The 21,824-nt window shown below is 38.5% G+C and overlaps 1 protein-coding gene across 1 annotated transcript in view; it reads left to right on the plus strand.

Moving 5' to 3' along the window:
• rnf217 (ring finger protein 217) overlaps positions 1 to 21,824 on the plus strand; it is a 31,732-nt gene continuing 9,908 nt past the window's right edge. The window contains exons 1-3 of the mRNA XM_053489500.1: positions 1 to 1,185; positions 17,563 to 17,793; positions 20,219 to 20,383. Of these exons, the coding sequence (XP_053345475.1) occupies positions 310 to 1,185; positions 17,563 to 17,793; positions 20,219 to 20,383 (1,272 nt within the window). The 5' untranslated portion in view covers positions 1 to 309. The remainder of the gene's footprint in view (positions 1,186 to 17,562; positions 17,794 to 20,218; positions 20,384 to 21,824) is intronic.

Here is a 21,824-nt window from a genome sequence, read left to right on the forward strand (position 1 = left end):
GGGAACATGACGCCTGACAAACTGCTGCACTCTGTTCGGGTTTCGTTAACGTGATCCATCATGATGGTGCTTATTGATTTTCCGGGTGTTTTGTTTGTTTGTTTTTAGCTGAATTTAGAGATCCAGCCCTGGCAGCGACCTATAAAGGGTAGCTCGGGTAAAGTAAAGCAGGATTTGTTTTTGTGTGTGTGTGTGTGAGAGAGAGTGTGAGTGTGTGTTGAGCGGAGCCGGAAGTAGGAGCTCCATGGCAGTTGCGCTCTTGTTGAAGAGTTTGAAACAGCGCGAGTTGACCGATGTGGACTGTCGGGGATGGGAGACGAGCTCGGCGGCGTGAATGTGGCCTCGGAGAAGATGCTTAGTTTCCCCGGAGAAGCCGTCGGGGACGCGGCGGACGCGGCTGTCGAGGTGGAAGTTGAAGTTGGAGGGACGCGGAGCTGTGATTTGGTCCAGGGAGACGCAGCGGGGACGCGGGGGGACATGGACGGTCTGGACTTTCAGCGTCACAACATCGACAGCAGGGACAAAGACCCGTGCAGGACAACGTCACCTGTGGAAATCCTTAGGAGGAACTTCGGGAGGACGAAACCCGCCGGGGACAGTCATGTGGAGACCTCCAGAGAGCTGGACAAAGTGGACTCCATGTTGGAGAACTTGGACATCAGAAGGTTGGCTCTGAACCGAACGACAAGATCCTCTTCGGACGAGGAACGAGGAAGTATCTCTGACTTCCCAGATTTCTTCCCATCCCTGGATTTGGAAGATCCTGAACTTCCTGTTTCGCCGGATTCCACAAGTGCAGATGAGCATCATCATCATCATCATCATCATCATCACCAATCCAAAGAGCACGTCTACTGCACCGTGTACTGCATCGCCAACGACAACTACAGAAAACCTTCAGAAACCACCCAGTCGTCCGAGCGTGGGAGTCCGTCGACCTCGGATCTGTCCGTCTTACCTTCTACGGACCTGTCCGGTTCGGATCCCGAACAAGAACCCGATGGTGACCCCGACTCGTACACGTTGAGCGACCTCGCAGATCCTCCGGTGCTAAGCAACGTTCTCTACGTCAACAACAAGATATTACAGTGTCGCGTGTGTCTCATCCCCAGATCCATCCAGTCCCTGCACTGCTGCAAAAAGCCAGTGTGTGAAGACTGTATGAAAACATACATCAGTTCTCAGGTACCACCTTGGCTTAGTGGCCATCACCTCTCCGTTTCACCGTGTTTGGGGTGAATATTTGGTCTTATTATTTTACTGTAAGAGCAGATAGATGCCTGGAAGCATGTACTGGATCATTATAATCATTATCTAATCGGAAAAGTTCAGTTCATTTGATCCAGTTTCCATTTCGAAAAGGTACAAATGCTCAACGCTGACTTCAATTTCATTACATTTTGAAGTGGTTTAAACAAAATTCCCATCTTAAACCTTAATCAAAATTTTTATAACATTTAGATTTTAAAACACTACAAAGACCTGCCATTAAACTTCACAATAAAAGTAATATTTTAAATTCAAATGGCTTTAAAGAGGTACGTGCCTTTAGACCTAACCATAAAGTTAACATTTAGATTTTAAAAACGCTATTAGACATACCAGCCTTTAAACCTAACCATAAAGTTATAACATTTAGATTTCAAAAACGCTATAAAGACGTACCTGCCTTTAAACCCCACCATAAATTTAACGTAGTTGCCTTTGAACCTAACCAGACGTACCTGCCTTTAATCATAACAATAAGGTTACAATTTTAACTTCAAAGTGGTATAAAGTCATTCCCGCCTTTAAACCTAACCATGAGGTTATAAGATTTAAATTTTAAAATTTTATGAAGACATCCCTGCCTTCCACCTACTGTAACCATAAAGTTATAACAGTTTGATTTCAAAATGCTGTAAACATGCTTTTTTTTTTTTTTAGAAAAGTATAAACTCTAATCCTTATGGACGCTTTTCCATGTGTTTAGATTTTAAAAAGTAATAAACACAAACTCTTCCTCTAGACCCAACTTTCGTACCATTTTTGATTCCACAACGGTACGCTTACTGTACCTTTACCTTAACTTTCATTATGTTTTCAAATGGTTTAAGCTAAATTTTTGTAACATGAATTTCAAAACACCAAATAGACTTACTTGCTATAAAGTTAACATTTTAATAAAAAAAAAAAACATGGAAACATTAACTCCTACTTTAGACCTAGCTCACTTTTTGTTTCTATGTTAACTTTTTCATGGAAAAAAGTTTTAGATTTTTAAAAGATGTAAACGGTAGCCTAAACCCACATTAACTTTAATTTATCCTTCGTAACATTGTAAATTTAAAAACTTCCCTTTCCTCTAGACCCAACTTAGCCAATTTCCTACCTTAATCCAAAATTGCCTAACTTTTTGATTTCAAAACGCCAAAAAGGGATACTTGCCTTTAAACCTAATCATAAAGTTAACATTTTAAACGTTTTTATTTCGGAAAGGTGTAAACATTAACCCCACCTGTGAACCAAAATTAATTTCCGTACCAATTTCGATTTCATGAAGGTATAAACTTTTAACACTTAATCTGAACCTTTCCATGTGTTGAAAGAAGATTTCCAAAAGGTATAAACACAAATCCTGCCTGAAACCCAGACCGAACATTTGTAACATTGTGATTTACAAAAGATATAAACACTAAGATCACTTCTAACCACAATGTTATCTTTTACATATGACTCGAATTGTACCAGTTGTTGTGTCTAAACATGAGATTGTGTCCCAATCAGTTCCTAATCACCAAAACCATGGTGTTTAATGTTTACCTGCAGTTAGTAACAAATACAGGAGTTGTGAGGTTTCTGTGCTTTGCCTATGTGAGGGAGCCAGAATTAGGCACCTTATAAAACATCTGTCTTCCAGATGCTGCGAGCTTTTAATCTAAAAAAAAACAAAAACAAGGGTTATATACAGGTTTAAAAAATAATTTATTTAAGGAAATGACAACTTGGTGTGTATTGTTGTATTCAATAACTACATGTAAAATAATACAAATGCAAATGATGCAAAAATAGACCATGAGTGTGAATGAAAAGTGGTAGAAAGCAATGACACTCCAGCACCTGTTACGTAAACTTCTAAATAACAGGACATCATTAAATACATGTCTGTGGATAAGCTCCAGAAACTATTGCATTAGACTGAGCCTGAGTGTCTTTAAGGAAGCTTGGACGTGATGCGTGTGGGTGGCTCACCAAGATGGTTAATAAAATCTATTAGGTATGAGGTCCCCTCAGCACTGGCTTCTGATAGTACAGTGTTTCCTGACTGTCCTGCATCATAATCAAAGCGTAGAGCTGGAAATAAGGCCCGGTGAAGCCTACCGCATTATTATTATTATTGCTACTGTTTACATGAAAAGGCGACGAACAGTGTGTCATGAGTTATATATCTAAATAAAAGCGAGCAGCCGCGTCTGGTGACGGAAACCTGGGCTGAATGTTTGTGTTCGCCGAAGTTCAGCGATGACTATAATGAAATTCTGACGAGAAGCAACGAAAGGTTCCTTCCTGGGTGTTTCTGCGTGTGTAGGCACATGGGGAGGAGGCTGGAAGTTGTGTTGTCCTGAAATTGATTGCTTAATCACAGAGCACAGCCTCTCTAGGCACTAATTACATTAGCGCGCTGTTCAGTGGAAGGGCTGCGTGCAGGCTGCAGGCTTCAGGCTTCAGAGATCGCAGCGGCGTAATCGAGTAACACCGGCTCGCCTGTTGCTGCTTTTCTGCCCTAATCTCATTTTCATGTCGTATGAATGATCGTCCAGGGGTCAGCGAGAGGCTGGTCTGATGAGCACGATATCCTTGTCTGATGTTTTCTGACTTTCCTGTCTGGTCGAGGTTTGATTGGTAATTTGTTGGCTAATTTGGCGGTGATGTGCTGATCCACATTTCTCAGGTATCATCAGTAATCTCGTAACTCTGACCGCCTTCCATCGCTTCGTCCATCGGTCTGATTCGAGCGATATCTGGAGAACGAGTGGTTTTACTTTTTGATCCAAAAAGGACCAAGGTCACATCAAGGTCAAATGTCTGGCAGTTTTTCTTCGAGTCTGAGGCACAGTGCTGTGCAAAAGTCTTAAGCCCCCTCATTTCTTCATATTAATTTAAAGAAATAGGAGCAAATGTTTTACTGTGAGAGGCTGCAAAGTGTCTAAAGAATTTGAAAAAAAGGTTGTTTATGTAAAAACCTTAGCAGCGACCTCATTTCCCCTCTCGTCTGTTCCAACCCCTCAGCACTCAGCATCAGCAGTAAACTAATCACCGGCCCAAAGTGATTGGACTGAAAATGAGAGACAAATTGGACAACAAAATCGTCCAGGGCAGAAAGCACGCGGAACTATTCCTCAAGACTACATTAAAATACCAGGAAGTCGAGCTGTGCAGTTAATTGTATTTCAGTTTCGATCATGATTATTGGCTTTCAATGAATATGAAAACAAGATAATCGAGAATAAAGGATTATAGCGCCACATTCCGTCCCGCAATATAATTTTAATTTCTCAATTTATTTTTTTTTTGTCCACAATAATCGTGATTATAATTGCTTGCCATAATCGAGCAGCCTGATAAGAAAGTCTGGCTCTTTGGAAGCAAAATAATCAAATGGGTTGGTGGGGGTGGTGGGTGGTGGGTGGTAGGGGCTCAAGACTTTTGCACACTAGTGTATATTTTAAGAAAGAACGTCCCCAGAGACATCTCCACTGCCGTCAGTGTGTACTTGTTTACGGAATTTCGTCTTTACTTTCGACAATATTTTTTATAGCATTTCATAAGACAAAAAAAATGTCATGTTACTGAAAAAATAGAAAATAAAAAGCAAAACCAAAAATAAAAAAACAAGCGTTCGGTCCTAAAATTTTTCCTGCTGCAAAAAAACTTGCTGAGGTTTACCAAGTCCTAACACTGGAGACTCCTTCCATAAATGTCAGCTAAACAAACATTTCCTCACCATAATCAACAATTATACATTATATATATACACTACTGTATATATAATATTTTATTTTTACCTATATCATATAAGACTACAGGCTAACAGAACACAGTTATGAGAAGAAAAAAAAAATCCTTATTTAACTTATTTAACTCCTTTATTTCTGTATATAATCCCCTGCTAAAGTAATGCACTTATCCCAGTGTTTCAGTAGTTAAAGGTGAAGACGCTGGCCTCCCAGGAACTCCTCCAAGCCATTAAGCCCATACATTAAGCCATGTGGCAATAGCTGAACGGATGGGAGCTTTAGAAAACGTACATGGCTAAAAAACCTGATGAAATATTATGAATATGACTTAAATTGTTCTCTAAGACTTATAAATTTTCAATAAATACGCCCCCTTTTTTTTTTTTTTACTGTGAATTATAATCTTTAATCATGAGGACCGGAGCAGAATCGTTCCGTTCTCGTTACTGTCCTGTTATAACCGTAACTGTGTATAAAGGCCCCGCTGTAATAATCCCAGTAATGCCCTGTGTAATTATTATAGGGGTTTTCGTTTGTTTTCGTTTCTTTGTCTATTTAAGGTGTTCGGCACAATGATTCAGTGCTACTTCACCATGACCTCACAACAGCTCAGGTGTCTCTGATCTTCTCATAACTGGTTCCACTGGTTCCTCATGCGCGTTCAAGTGTTTAAAGGCGAGAACGCAGTCATGCGGTAGGGATACGAGTGATCTGCCCAACCACAGGGCAAAGGTTAATAACCTAAAAGAGGATTCATATACATGTGAAGTCTTAGAAATGTAATATTTAGTCAGTTTTTCTAAATTTAGATGCTTCTAAGTTTGTTCAGTTTGTTGTTTGTTTGACAAATGTTTAAGTCACGTCAGTGGTCATTATGATCGTTTTCCTTGGGAGGTTCTAAATCACTGAGACGGGAGTGTCTTCAGCTAGTACGCCCGTGAGTCACACCAAAAAATTCCACATACACGCAATGTCCATAAATATTTGGACAGTGACACGCCTTTTAAATGTAAAAAACATATATATTTTTTTATTTTTGCTTGAAGCAATCAGGACCAGGGCTGCACAAGTTATGCTAAAATGTGAAACACCATCTTACTCCATGGGAATTGATATCAGGATTCAATCACATGATTTTTTTTTTCAACTAAAACATTAAATAAAGAATGAAAAAAGTAACTTTTTCTTATTTTTGCAGCCTTAAAATGAATGTAAAATAAATAGCATGTTAACAATACAACGTAAAAGTACAAATACAAACTTAATCAGTTCCAGAGACGAGTTCTTATGGCGAAATTTCGTATAGTGAAACGCATTTTCTCACAGGAAATAATGTAAATGCAGATAATCCGTTCCAGCCACCCAAAAATATTACCAATATTACCAATTTTTCAACACTATAATCATATTTTTTCATCTAAAAGCAATCAAAATATTTAGAAAAGACATATAAATGAAGTATAATATGAAATAAATAGACCTTCATTTATGATTCCTCTCCTCTTGGCACCGGCTGCTTTAAAAACCAAACTGAAAGTGTCTCTCTTTTCTTCTTCCTGACGTTCTTGCTAACATCCAGGGGACTCGTGGTGCCATGTCTTTACTAAATCTTCCACAAACTACAAAAATATTCGTAAACATGCTTTACTTGACCTAGCTAACATTTGCTTTGGTTTGGTCGTTCGTATGCTGATGCATATTTCTTGCACAATTTCAATGCTTAAGGGCAAAAATTCATAAGGGTCAGTATTTGTATGCAGCGGTTCCACTGTAACTAATAAATAGCCATTTTTATTAATTTCTTTAGTGCGACTACAGTACTTGCACTGGTTTCTATTGTTATTCTTTTTTATCAGCATAAAGTAAATGGCAAGAAGTGTTAGGTATTACTTAATTTGAAATTAAGTACCTTTTTTACCGTATAGATATTATCATTATTATTATTATTTATTTGCAATAAAATGATATATTATAAATATACAGTACTGTGCAAAAGTCTTAGGCACCTTATTATTATGCTGTACCAATTTTGTTATATATGTTTATCATGTCTGCATAATTATGCACAAAATCGTTCAGTATTTCTATATATAACTTAAAAATGTAAAAAAATAAATAGCATTACAGGAGAATACATAGCTGTAAAGAAAAAAAATATATAGTACATGACAGACCAGTTTTTAGATGGAAACAAAAAACCTAATGTACGTTCTAATAGAAGAACTTCTATTAGTAGTGGTAAAAGACATAGACACCTCAGTAATTGCAGCAACAGTGCACAAGTAGAAACGCTCAAAACAGATTAGCCCAGTCCAGCGTAAACTCTTATAGCGCTGACGCAGAAGCATAAATCAGGTTTTAGGTAGAAATCAGACTTACAGTATTAGAAAGATGAGAATTAACCACAATGAGCTTTGGTAGATAAATTAAAAAAATAAGGGATGCATTGGTAAGCTCAGCTTCACTAAAATAAAGCATGGAAGACAACTAGTCAAGCATGGCATGACTACACAATACGCTCTTTAGTAAAGTAAATCCACGTAAAGAACACACAAGAACAGGAAGTTATTAACCCTTTTTTTTTATAAATAAATGACACTATAAAGGCTCTTTAGAGCCCGGTTAATCTTGTTCTTTTTCCGGCACTTTATAATTTACACAAACAACCCAAGAATCCGTCGCCTCAGTGTTTAATTTCAAGCGACGCATGGCTCACCGCTATCCGAGTAGGCGTGGTGTTTTGTCCACAACAGCGTGACGTGCGCATACACATAACATTGATTTCAAAAGAACAAGGGCGGGTAAACCGTGTGTTCGGTTGTAACCCATTGTAATGCATACCATGTGCACCTGATCAACATCCACCCCTTCTTTTGAAAACGTCTTCAAACTACAGGACGACGTCCTCGTCTGATTTCTCGTCAAGAATCTAAACCACATTTCCCACTGAGAGAAAGCAGAGACTCAGCTGCCCTCGACTCGCCCCGACAGAACCATCTCTCCCTGTACTAACGACGCCTCGGGTGGCTGAGCGTGGAGTCTGGGTGCTGGAGTCTCCCGTTAGATTTATATCATGTCTCAAAGTTTTTGTTTTATACACAAGAAGGATCTGTTAAGTGTCCCAACGTTGAGTTTAATCTCATAATGACTACTCGGAGCGTATGCATCGTTATTTCACCCTGCCGGCGTAAAAAAAGGCGACGTGGTTGGGATTCCAGTCTGTAGTATGTGTTTTATTTAATGTGTTAAGTCGCAGGTCTGTGCCGCTACACGTCCAGAATTGAATCTCGTTCCAGGCGTTTAATGAGTGTCGCTCATCAGTTTAACAGAAATGAAAGCAAGCCTTTACATGTGCAGGTCTTTTTTCCAGCATACTTTAGGTTAACATAACATTTTCAAAAGTTTATTAGGAAATTTGACAGTCACTTTTAGTAGGGCTACATTCACACACACATTAAAATGAACAAGTCTTACTGAAGGATTCTCTGATCCTGACGCGCTACGCTCCATCCCTGTCTTTCATACGGCTCACAGAGTATGATTGATAATACACATCAAATGAACACGAAGGCCTTGCCACCTCATGTTCAACACCCTGCGTGTTAATAATGCTCACTTTCACTTTCTGCTGTTGCTAACCGAACCGTTCAGTTCACCGTGTACTGAGAAACGAGCCGCGCCGTTCATACACAACCCTGTGAATATCAGTCAAGCCGGAATTAAATTGGGAAGCTTCATATTATTAGACGCATCCCGTAGCTCCCGAAGCTCTAATGGAGTTTAGCTTTTGATCAGACGAGCTCCCTTTGGCCATAAAGCCAGAGCCACGTATCCACCACGTCCATAAGAAGGTGTGTAAATGCAGAATTTAGTATCGTAAATAAAAAAAAAAAGCTTGTTCAATATATCGAGTTAAAATTAAGTATGTTGGTTAATCATTACCAAATGTAGTAACATTAATGCAATTCATATGCGTGTTTCCAACACAAATTTGATCACGCAGAGCCGAATGAAATCGAACAAAAATGAAATAAAAGCTCACATCTGAGCCGAGAATCAAACTCAAAGTGTGCTGGTGTTGAGCAAAAGCTGTGTTAAGAAGTACAGAAATGAAATGTGGTCATGTTATTCAATTTAATCATTTTCATGATTTTATGTTCATGATAAAATTTTTCTAACATTAATGCATATGAATTTAGGAACATTACATAATTCGTGACATAATTTAGAAACATTAACGCAATTCAGAATGGAATTTCCGAATGTTACCGCAATTCTCGACTTAATTTAGGAACATTTAGCGCAATTCACAACGGAATTTGGGAACATTAACGCAATTCTCAATTAAATTTATATACATTACTGCAATTCTCAATGATATTTAGGAGCATTCACACAATAAAGGACGAAATTTAGGAACATTAATGCAATCTGTGATAGAATTTCGTCTAATTTTGGTACATTGACAATCATTTGATCATATATTTTCGAAGCGCTAAATAAAACTTGAAAACTGAGCTCAAAACACTGATCTATAGTGATAGCTCTGTTACCGCTGCACTAGCCCCCCCCCCACCATTGTGTAATAATAATAATAATAATAATAATGTAACAATAATACTGTAGCTATAGCTCCAAGCTACCCATCAATGCCAATGTTTCTTTAATTATAAAGGTTGGACATGTCTAGTGGGCCATAAAGTTATTGCATTCAAATATAATAAATAAATAAATAAATAAATAAATAGGATTTAAAATTATTATAATTCTTCATTAAATACTTTTTTTTTAAGTATAAATAGGAAACATACTTCATTTTCATGTAGTTTATTTTGTTTGTCTCAATCAGAGTTGTGTTTGGAGGATTAGGGCCTGGAGATGATTTTCAGATCGGATCGCAGCTTTCTCATGTTTGGTCCCAGGCCGGTTTGCGTTAATATTACATAATCTGATTATGCTCGGTTAACATAGCTAATTCAGTCTGGTATTTAGAAAGTTGTTTAAATTAAGTTTAGTATGAGCACCGAACTTGTGTTTTGTCGAGGAAAAAAAAATCTGACTAACCAAATATTCAATTTTCAGTGCTGGAATAAAAAGCTCTTACACTAAAGCGTGTTTAAACCACATGGTTACGTAAGGATGTTAAAGTTAATAATCCATGCTGAATGTTGTTACACTTGTGCTGATTAGTCGTTGCAGTTTCACTCGCTACGTGACTGAATCTGAACCGCCGTAAATAGCATCAGTAAAAACAACTTTATTTACAAGATAAATAATCTGCATGATTTCATTGTGAACACAATTGTCTCTCACACTCAAGATGAAGTCATGTTGAACACATCTGGTCTCGTGCATATAATCGCACCCCGAAAGTGCTAGCAACGCGGCAGCTTCCTAATCCCGCCATGAGAAAGATTCCTTTCTATGTTCTTCTTTTGTCAAAGGTATTCCTGAAATGAAAATCAACTAGAAAAATTTTTTTGCTTAAAGACATAATGTTCCCTGTGTATGGGAACGTTTCTAGGAGAAACTCATCACACTGCCTCTACTGAAAGACTTTCTGTTCTGTGTTTTTTTTTATTTGGCAGTAGAAGGAAGTTTCACACGCTTGTGCTGCTATCAGGCGTGCTATCGTGCTAGCTATCAGATTGGCGTGGCCGTAATAGACCGGCATGTACGGAGCGAATGAGTGTGGGACACTTTCTCATCTCCAAACCGAGTCCCAGATAAGTCGAAGGTCCCAAACCAACATGTCAGATACGATCAGGGTCACCGAGGAAGCACTGGACACCTTATCGAACCAGTGTGGACGTCTCGGACAGAAGCTGCAGAAGCTAATTACAGGACTCTCACTCGGCGTTAGGTGCAGTGGCGTTTATAACTGAACCCAAACAGGAGATGGAGATACAGGGTGTTATCACTTGGAACATGTTCTCACTGTGGACTGTAGAGATGGGGGGAAAATCGATTTAGTTATGAATAACAACTCCCAATTTATTTTATTTATTTATTTATTTTACATTTAACATACTAGAGATGCACCGGTCCACGCAGTTGGGTCGGCCATGCCGCTCAGTGAGCTTCAGAGTCGTGCAGCAGAAATGCATTGCCAAGGCATTACATTATTAAAGGTCAAATGCATTAAAAAGCCTCTGATCAGCCTTTTCTCTCCAACTGTTAATGAGTTAGTCCCGAAATTCATGAAGTACACACACTTACACTGGTCTCAAAACAATTTAGTCTCTGAATTAACGTGTTAGAAGCACATCATTTCCCGCATGCTCACAGCTCCCTAAAACCTGCTTATTGTCGAGGTGAGTTTCAAGCGTTTGGGAGGCATTTGAGGCGAGTTTCTTTAAAATCCTACTGGTGGTGCACTTTAAACTATTCACACACTGGCATCCTGTGAGGTAGGAGTTTGTTTAGAAATAATTAACAAAAGTTTGTTTTTGTTTAGGTTTGTTTAGAATTTTTTTTAATAGTTTATTTTTGTTTGCTAAGTTTGTTTGGAAATTATTTATTTTTAAAATATAATTTTTTTCTTATTTGTTTAGAAATTATATTTTTTACATTTTTGTTTGTTTATTTAGAAATAATATATTTTTTTAATTATTTATTTTGTTTAGAAATATTGAATTTTTAAATAACTCATTTATTTGGTCAGTTTGTTTACATTTTTTTAATATTTTTTTGTTAGCTCAGTTTGTTTAGAAAAAATATTCTTTTAATAATTTATTTTTGTTTGCTAAGTTTGTTTGGAAATAATTACGTTTTTACATTTTTTGTTTAAACCTTTTTTGTTATTTATTTTTTAAATATATATACTCAGCAAAAAAAGAAACTTTCAGTAAACGTAATGTGTAAATATTTGTATGAACACTAAAAGAGTCAACACCATAAGACATAAACTAAAAATGTTTCACAACGTGTCCCTGACTGAAGGGAGGCTCAAAATCAAAAGTACCAGTCAGTATCTGGTGTGGCCACCAGCTGCTTGAAGTACTGCAGTGCATCTCCTCCTCATGGACTGCCTATTGTGGACAGTCTGAGCACTGATGGAGGGATTGTGTGTTCCTGGTGTGACTCGGGCAGTTGTTGTGGCCATCCTGTACCTGTCACGCAGGTGTGATATTCGGATGTACCCATCCTGTGCAGGTGTTGTTACACGTGGTCTTCCACTGCGAGGATGATCAGCTGTCCTTCCTGTCTCCCTGTAGCGCCGTCTTGGGCGTCTCACGGTGCGGACATGGCGATTTATCGCCCTAGCCACATCAGCAGTCCTCATGCCTCCCTGCAGCATGCCTAATGCACGTTCACGCAGATGAGCAGGGACCCTGGGCATCTTTCTTTGGGTGTTTTTCACAGTCGGTAGACAAGTCTCTTTAGTGTCCTGGGTTTTTGAACTGTGACCTTAAATGCCTACTTTCTGTAAGCTGTTAAGGTCTTAACGACCAGTCCACAGGTGCATGTTAATTAATTGATCATGGTTAATTGAACATGCATGGAAAACATTGTTTAAACCCTTTACAATGAAGATCTGTAAAGTTATTTGGATTTTTACAACATTATTGTTGAAATAACACAGTCCTGAAAAAGGGACTTTTTTTTAGTATATTTTTTATATTATATATTTAGTATTTTTGTTTGTTTTCTAAGTTGGGTTAGAAATAGTTATGGCAGATGACCGATACATGCTGCTCAGTAAGAATGTAGCTTTGTCTTTAATTAAATTTTGTATTTAAAGTTATTTTGTATTAAATACTGCCCTTGGTTTTTAAGTAAAAAAAACCTAATGTTATAAGGAATCAGGAACGAGCTACAATTAATGATTAATTACTCATCACTCTCAATTCAGTTGTGAAGCTGCTGAACAAAGCTACGGTATTAAACATGTGAGTTATGACAGCTTTTTATTTATTTGTTTTTTAAGGTTCAATGTCTTAAAGCTGCAACAAAATCTGAATGTTTTTTTTATATGGAATCAGGGTATTTATAAAATCGTGATAGCGTACTGTAGAATCTGTCGCGCTACCCCGTCGTGAAATATTTCCACAGAGTGCTAAAGAGCTCAGTAATAATCTAATCAGCAGCGAATAATGGGAAGTATTTTAGTTTTATTCCTTTCATTTTTTTTATATTTCCTGCTCTGGTATCTGTTCATCGTGGTATATGTGCATTTTAATGAGCTACCCTGCTAACACTATCCATCTTGTGTCTCACGTTTGTGCCAAGTTGAAGCAGAGCCAGTGGGAGATGTTTGCTCTTTCACCTGGTTGTTACAGTAACGTCCCTTTTTATTCTTTTAACACTTAATACAGAGGAAATGTAAGCAGATAAGTATACGCTGCGGGCTCCAAGCACTTGGCCCACATTCTTTATAAGTACACCCTTGGTGTTATTACTATTTACGGTAGTGCTTATTATACAGTTTGGGACGCGGCACGGAGTTCTTTGTGAATGTGTGTTTCTTGGCACTCACAGGTATGCGATTAATCTGTGAGGGGCAGAACAGTGTAACACAACCCACGTTATGAAATAATCTTCTGTAAGTAGAGGGTTTTTTTGCTCCAGTAGAAATGGAGCAAAACCACAACCTCCAGCTTCTTTGACGGATCCCGTGTTTAGCGTTGAACTGTATTCAGTTTAAGTGATAATTGCGAAAAGTGATGACTTGAAGGAATGATTTTTGTTTAAAGTTGACATGCTGTATCCTGTTCTGAGGGTTTTCATCATGTGAGATGCTTCAGAAGCCAGCGGTGAGTGCGTTTACACTGATACTAATATTCCACCAATAAGGGGAACGAAAGCACTTTTAGAATAAAAATGCGGCCCGACCCAATCGGAATACATTTTCATTCAGAATGAGAGATTTAATCTGTTCAATAGGAGAATATTAAATATGCAAACACTTGATCCTTCTCTGCAAAGTGACGTGATGAGGTACAGAGAGGGAAATTTTGCTTCCTTCCCAACTATAACTTCCTCCTGTCGTTAAAGCGGTACCTCGGCATACGAACTGAATCTATTCTTAAGGCGAGATTTCGTATTGCGAGACACATTTTCCCATAGGAATGAATGTAAATACAAATGATTTGTTCCAGCCACTCAAAATTTTACCAATATAACCAATTTCCAACACTATAATAACAACTTATATTTTTGCATATAAAAACAATGAAAACATTTAAAAAAAAACATGTAAATTAGACATTAAACCTCACTTAACCTTCATTTAGGAAGCAAGACAGGTAACCCTCTGATATGGATAACGTGTTACTTTAGATAATAACTAGTAATAGTCATATGTTACTGTTATAGAGAAGTAAAGATAACTAGTAACAGTAACTTACTGCTTTTATTAGTAACTAGTTCAATGCTGGTTATAACGCAGAAGAGAGGTGTTACTAAACTCAAAGTTTTTTAAAGAAAAATACTTGTTTCCAGAAGTTTAAATGCTTCATGTGGGTCAGAACCAATCTGTGCATGTCAAAAATAGTTCTATCTTTAAGCATGTACTGTAAACACGCATCTTATCAGATCAGCATCCATGTAAACGGGTAATTTTAATCGGGTAAAGGAAGTACTGTATTGTTCATTTCAACATAGTTCATGTCTTCCAAAGATGTCTGCTAGAAAAGACCGCACCACATGGCCAGAAATATGCGGACACCTGACCAACATTCGGTGTTAAAGACATAAATATTGATCTAGTCCTCTTTTTGCTTGTTATAATAACCTCTGCTGTTTGAGAGTGTTGAGAGAGCAGGCCTGCAGTGTAGTCATCATTCTGGCTCAACCCAAATGGTGTCCAGTGGGTTTGAGGGTTCTGTACAGGACACTTGAGTTCTTCCAGTTTAGTTTTGCCAATGTCTTGTGAGATTGTTCCTCTAAGTGTATCGAAAGAAAATTTAAATGCTACAGTATGCAAGGACGTCCTAGACGATCAAAGTTTAGGGAAGTAACCAGCTCTGTCAGTATTAACGCATTAACACGTGATTAATCTAAAAATTTTAGATTACGCAAATGAATCATATGACCATGTTCGACCCTAATGGTTTCCAATAATCGCACCGCATGCATAAACGTCACATTTATCGGGGATATTAAGACGATATGCTGAACGACAAGTTTCAATATAAAAAGCTTCTAGATAAAAGTTTGGATAAAACTAAACTCGTCCTCGAGTTCTTCAAGGGGAACTATTTTTACAAAAATACATTAATTGTAAAGTATAAGTGGTGGTTTAGGCCGTAAAGGCTCCAGGTTGTGAATTTTCAGATCTGAGGATCCGGGTTCGAGTCCAGCCATCAGTTGGTAGCCCTAAAAGAAGCACACATTGGGGTCATTGTCGGGTGTCGACATGCTTTTGAGCATAAAGTGTGTAGACGCTCTGTGCAGTGATGTGAAAGTTTTAGGTTTTATGTACCTCATTTAGCCGCACCACTTACTCTTTCCGGTTGCTATGGTGATGGAGGAGACATCTGTAAAGTTTGACAGTTTACTGAAAGGAAAAGGCTGTAGAGGGGGAAAAAATGTGCACATGTGCATTTCCTTTTGGTAGAGGTTACTTTCATTTTATGGTAGGGTGAACTTTGACCTGGGAATTCAGAAACTTCAAATTCAGCCTCAGCACAGACGGCGGAGATTCTGGTCCCTGGTGGTAAACATCGCATTCTAGCCTGCATTGTTATCATTTATTCTGTAAACAATGAGCGATTCTGTACACTAACATGTCCTAACGGGGTGGGGGGAGTTTTTTTTTTTTTTTTTTTTTTTGTTATTCTGCTAGGATTTTCGACACTACAGGCACAGGCCGGGGGGATCTTTATTTTAAATCTGTTTGTTTTAATAATGAGGAAATGTGTGAGAACTCAATCAAGTGAGGATCATCAAGGTAAAGTAAACTTTAACAGGTTAATGGATATCCGCGATACTCGCTGGACGTCTCTGATTCCTGGGCATGAAGCCGAAATCTGTTTCTCTGGTATGTGAGGAATCCGAATGGAACGCCCAAGGCTTTTGAGGCAGATTCGGAAAGGTCACTGTGCACCAAGCCGTGTGCTTTAACATGAAACTTCATTCAGCTGTTAAATTCAGTCTGAACCGTTCCCCCAGGTGCTTTCCTATACCGTACATCTGTATGCATTACACTCCTGAACCACTTCAGTCCCAGATTTATATTTATTTATATATTTATTTATTTATTTTTAACTGGATCATTGATCTTTACAACATTGAGCGAGTGGAACACCTGACCCTTTAAAACCGACGGATAACTTGACGCCAACTTGCAGAATTGCACATTTACACAGGAACTCGGCTGGAAGTTATTGCCAAATCCCTCGTACAGGCCTGACCTCGCTCATAGCCATTTCCACATGTCTGGGCCATTAAAAGTGTTTCTGCGAGGTCAGCGTGAAGCGTCAGACGTGAAGCAGGCAGTATGATTGTGGCTCCAGGGTACTGAGAAAACGTTCTACCTTGATGGTATCCAAGCGGCAGTGTGCACAGGAGACGTGCATTAGTGTAGCAGGGAATTATATAGAGGAATAAATGGAGTTTTTTTTAATTCTCTGAACTGTGTTCTGGTATTCTTGCGCAATCAAAAGTCAATCCCGGATTGACTTGAACACCGCTTGTAGCAGGAACAGCACTGACTTTAAATGAACTTAAGTTCATTGAAGTTTGGGTCTTGCTTTCCTGAGAAGGTCTTCATGAGAGCCAGTTTCATCATGGTGCTTGATGGGCTTTCAATTTAATTTAATTCAATTCAATTTTATTTGTATGGCACTTTTAACAATTGTCATTGTCGCAGGGTTTTCCAAATGCACTTGATGATACTGTTCTTCTAGCTATTCCAGAACTTTATATCTTTAAATCACACCTCATTGTTGTTGTTACTTAATTAACTTAATAAAATTCCTAATATGTGTTATTTCATAGTTTTGTAATTATCCAGTATTGTAGTAATCGATTGAGAAAATAAATCCAAGCTTGTGTCCAAACTTTTGACTGGTACTGTATAGTGTATTTAGGTAAACCTAAAAATGTTAAATAGTCTAAGATCTAAAATTGACAGATTTGAAACATCGTCTACAAATACTCGTGTTTTGCAAGAGTATTGCTGCTTCTTCTTCATGGGCAGTTGTTGCACGTACTGGACTAAAAATTGGCAGGGGAAAAAATGTCATTACTTTTTACAAGTTACACAGTGATTTAATGTTTTAGACACTTTTGGTAGTCTAACCTGTAAGAAATACTGAGAGAAATCAGACAGGGAACATTAGCGCTACTGGATGGAGTTGACCTCAAAACCACAACGCTCAAAAATCTACCCATGGTTTAAAGCTCTCGTATTTATAATGAAACTAAAGAATGCTTTAACTTTGTTGAAATGGTACCAACCACAGTGTATTTTTCTGTTGTATCTTTTAATGATCTCCAGGGTTGCACCAGACAGCAGCTAAAATCATGACTAATTGATATGTAAGCATTTATTTAGCATTTCTGGAAGGAGTCTCCAGGATCAGTGCTTAGTTCTGTGTGTATGTGGTCCCATCCTCAGGTTGTCTCAGGCCTCGCAGAGATCGTGTGTCCAATCCCAGAGTGTAGCGGATACCTGGCGGAGAGCGTGGTTCTGGCCCACCTGGCATCCGAGCACGTGGCGAAGTACAAGTACTTCCTGGAGCTTGGCAGACTGGACTCGGGAACGAAGACCTGTCCAAAGTGTAGCCTGTTCACTTCGCTGAAGGGCCGCGGCCAGCCGGTGCAAAACAAAGACGAGCCCAAGTTCAAGGTACAAACGTTCTTATTGATGTATACAGCGAGGGGTAATTATAGAGGCTGATGTGTTTAAAATATCATCTCAATTAACTAATTTACAACTAGTTATGCAGATGGTTAGTGGGGATTTTCTATAGTGTTGGCACGTTCCTATAGGAAGTAATGTAAATGCAGATAATCCCTTCCAGTTACCCAAAACTTTCACTGATATTAAAAATTTCCAACACTACAATCATATTTCTGCATATGGGAACAATCAAAACATTTAGAAAAGATGTGTAAATGAAGTAACATATGAAATAAATAGACATTAAACCTCACTTAACCTTAATTTATGATTTCTCTCGGCACCGGCTACTTTAAAAGCGAAACAGAAAGTGGCCTTATTTCTTCTTGACACCCATGGTGCTATGTCTTCACTAAGTCTTGCACAAAATGTAAAAAAAAACAAAAAAACACATAAAAATATGTAAACTCGCTTCGCTTGGCTTTCCACTGACTCAAACTGTTTTTACAATATACTGTTGTTACAATATCTTAAATTTTACAATATAGTTAAAATAGTTGCAATTCGTTAAATATAGCCATAACATCTCATGATATAGTTACAACATCTTTACATTTTTGTGCAATAATAAATGTGCAAAAACAGTTTTTTTATAATGCGCAATATTCCTTTTGACTGAAAAGGTACTTATTGTATTGTTGTTTCTTTTTCTCTTGTATTTTATACACTGTACTACTGTACTGCATATTAATATTTGTTTTTAGTAATTTTTTTTTTTTTTTCTCTTGTATTTATACACTGTACTGTTCCTACTTTATGTTTGCTTTTTTCTTTTGGTGATGTTACATAGAAAATTATATATAAAGGTATATCTTATAGCTAGACATACACTCACCTGAAGGATTTTTAGGAACACCTGTTGAATTTTTCATTAATGGAATTATCTAATCAACCAATCACATGGCAGTTGCTTCAATGCATTTAGGGGTGTGGTCCTGGTCAATACAATCTCCTGAACTCCAAACTGAATGTCAGAATGGGAAAGAAAGGTGATTTAAGCTATTTTGAGCGTGGCATGGTTGTTGGTGCCAGACGGGCCGGTCTGAGTATTTCACAATCTGCTTAGTTACTTGGATTTTCATGCACAACCATTTCTAGGGTTTACAAAGAATGGTGTGAAAAGGGAAAACATCCAGTATGCGGCAGTCCTGTGGGCGAAAATGCCTTGTTGATGCTAGAGGTCAGAGGAGAATGGGCCGACTGATTCAAGCTGATAGAAGAGCAACTTTGACTGAAATAACCACAACCGAGGTATGCAGCAAAGCATTTGTGAAGCCACAACACGCCCAACCTTGAGGCAGATGGGCTACAACAGCAGAAGACCCCACCGGGTACCACTCATCTCCACTACAAATAGGAAAAAGAGGCTACAATTTGCACAAGCTCAACAAAATTAGACAGTTGAAGACTGGAAAAATGTTGCCTGGTCTGATGAGTCTCGATTTCTGTTGAGACATTCCAATGGTAAAGTCAGAATTTGGCGTAAACAGAATGAGAACATGGATCCATCATGCCTTGTTACCACTGTGCAGGCTGGTGGTGGTGGTGTAATGGTGTGGGGAATGTTTTCTTGGCACACTTTAGGCCCCTTAGTGCCAATTGGGCATCGTATAATAGCCACGGGTTACCTGAGCATTGTTTCTGACCATGTCCATCCCTTTATGACCACCATGTACCCATCCTCTGATGGCTACTTCCAGCAGGATACTGCACCATGTCACAAAGCTCCAATCATTTCAAATTGGTTTCTTGAACATGACAATGAGTTCACTGTACTAAAATGGCCCCTACAGTCACCAGATCTCAACCCAATAGAGCATCTTTGGGATGTAGTGGAATGAAGCTTCGTGCCCTGGATGTACATCCCACAAATCTCCACCAACTGCAAGATGCTATCCTATCAATATCGGCCAACATTTCTAAAGAATGCTTTCAACACCTTGTTGAATCAATGCCACGTAGAATTAAGGCAGTTCTGAAGGCGAAAGGGGGTCAAACACTGTATTAGTATGGTGTTCCTAATAATCCTTTAGGTGAGTGTATATATATATATATATATATATATATATATAACTTATAGCCATACAGTAATTTGGAGGCGTGGCGTTTGCATGCCAAGGTACCACTTTTTTTTGTGGTATCCTGATGGGCTTTTTCACACCAACACTAAACTTGCATTTACAAACCTATAGCATACCTTATCATACTTCTTTCCTTTTACTTTATTAATACGCTCTTAGAAAAGGCAGAGTAGTTAAGTATGAGTGGTCGATTTCGGTTATTCTGTTAAACCTGCCGTCGTATACACTAGTGTTTGGGTCAGCTTTTGCACTGTATACTTGGTGTCCTAATTCACAGTGTCCCCCCACAGATCCAGTGCAGTAAGTGCGACTTGGTCTGGTGTTTTAGATGCCACGCACCGTGGCACGAGGGTTTAAAGTGCCGCGAGTTCAAGAAAGGAGACAAGCTGCTGCGGAACTGGGCCAGCGTTATCGAGTACGGCCAGAGGAATGCCCAGAAATGCCCACGCTGCAAGGTCTGTATTAGACAGTATAATATTCAGTCTAAGGTTAGCTCCTATAGAGTCACCAGTACAACAGTTCTATAATCTCACTTCATCATTTTTTCTCACACTGTTTAAATTAGTTAACGGCATTCATAAGAAGATGCTGAAGTTAGAAGTTTCCTCATTACTTCATGTTTAGCTTCCAAAGACTTAAAAGTTAAGGCATGACCCAGTGAGAGAATGACAGATGATCAGACCGGTGATTAATATACTGCTGATGCTGAATACTGAGTGGTTGGAACAGACGAGAGGGGAAATGAGGTCGCTGCTGAGGCTGTTACATAAATAACCAGTTTTTAAATTGTATCTTAAGGCACTTTGCAGTAGTGATGAGGGAAAAAAAATGTATCCAGTTTTGAATTTTTTACATTTATAATAGAGATGAACTGGTCCAGTGACCAGAATTTGGCTGGTTTTCAGTTTGATTGATCAGTGATTAGCCGATCAGCCTCAGATCTAACCGATTATCTACCGAGCACACAAGCTCTACTTATTATAAACGATTACAATTACCCAGGTCTCAAAACCCCAAGAGTGCTAATTAGTCATTTATATTTGTGTCCGTTAGAAGCCCCGCTTTAGAAGACGCGCACGCCCGCGCGTTCATGGTCAGGAGTTTTGAGACGTCGGAGGCATTTGAGGTGGAAAACGTCACCGTTTCTTCATAACTCTAAACAAATCACACATTTTCATCCTGTATCTAATATTTTCCAAGTTTGTTTAGACATAGATAGCAGTTCTGGTGGATGACTGAGATTTGCGCTGCTTGAAGTTTCATTTACTTTATGTTAAATGATAAACTAAGTGTTGTGCTTGGTAAGAAACGACTGCTATAAGGAACAGGCTGCGTTTATTTAAACATATTCAATTGTGAAGCCAAGGCCCATATAAGATGGGAGGGGTGCATCAGAAAGAAAAAAAACTGTGCCAAGTTGTGTGCGGATCGGTTGGTCCGCTGTGGCGATTCCTCGGTGTGTCCAACAACCAACGTGGTAAAGCTGCTGAACAAAGATACGGTACAGAAATCTTTTGAGTTATGGCTTAAATTTTTCCAAGGGTTCAAGGTCTTCAAATTGTAACAAAATCAGGAAAACATTCAATGTCGACTCGGGATATTGCTGAAAATTGTGATACTTAAAGAATTGCCACCTAGATATGCTGATAAAATCGTATCTGGAGGTGACTTGAGATTCCCGTCCCTACTTTGCATCCTGTTGCAGTAAAGCATTTGTTCCCGTTTCTTTAATTTAACTTAATATAAAGAAATGAGATGCACAGTGCTGTGTCTTGGATGAGTGTAATTTCACATCCGGCTTAAAAAATATGCCATATCATGCCAATTATATCAAAGTCCAATTATATCATAAGCACAATAACATCATCATCATAACTGCTGTGTACAAGAGAGTAA

This window comes from Clarias gariepinus, chromosome 27 (assembly GCF_024256425.1).
Source record: "Clarias gariepinus isolate MV-2021 ecotype Netherlands chromosome 27, CGAR_prim_01v2, whole genome shotgun sequence".
NCBI lineage: Eukaryota > Metazoa > Chordata > Actinopteri > Siluriformes > Clariidae > Clarias > Clarias gariepinus.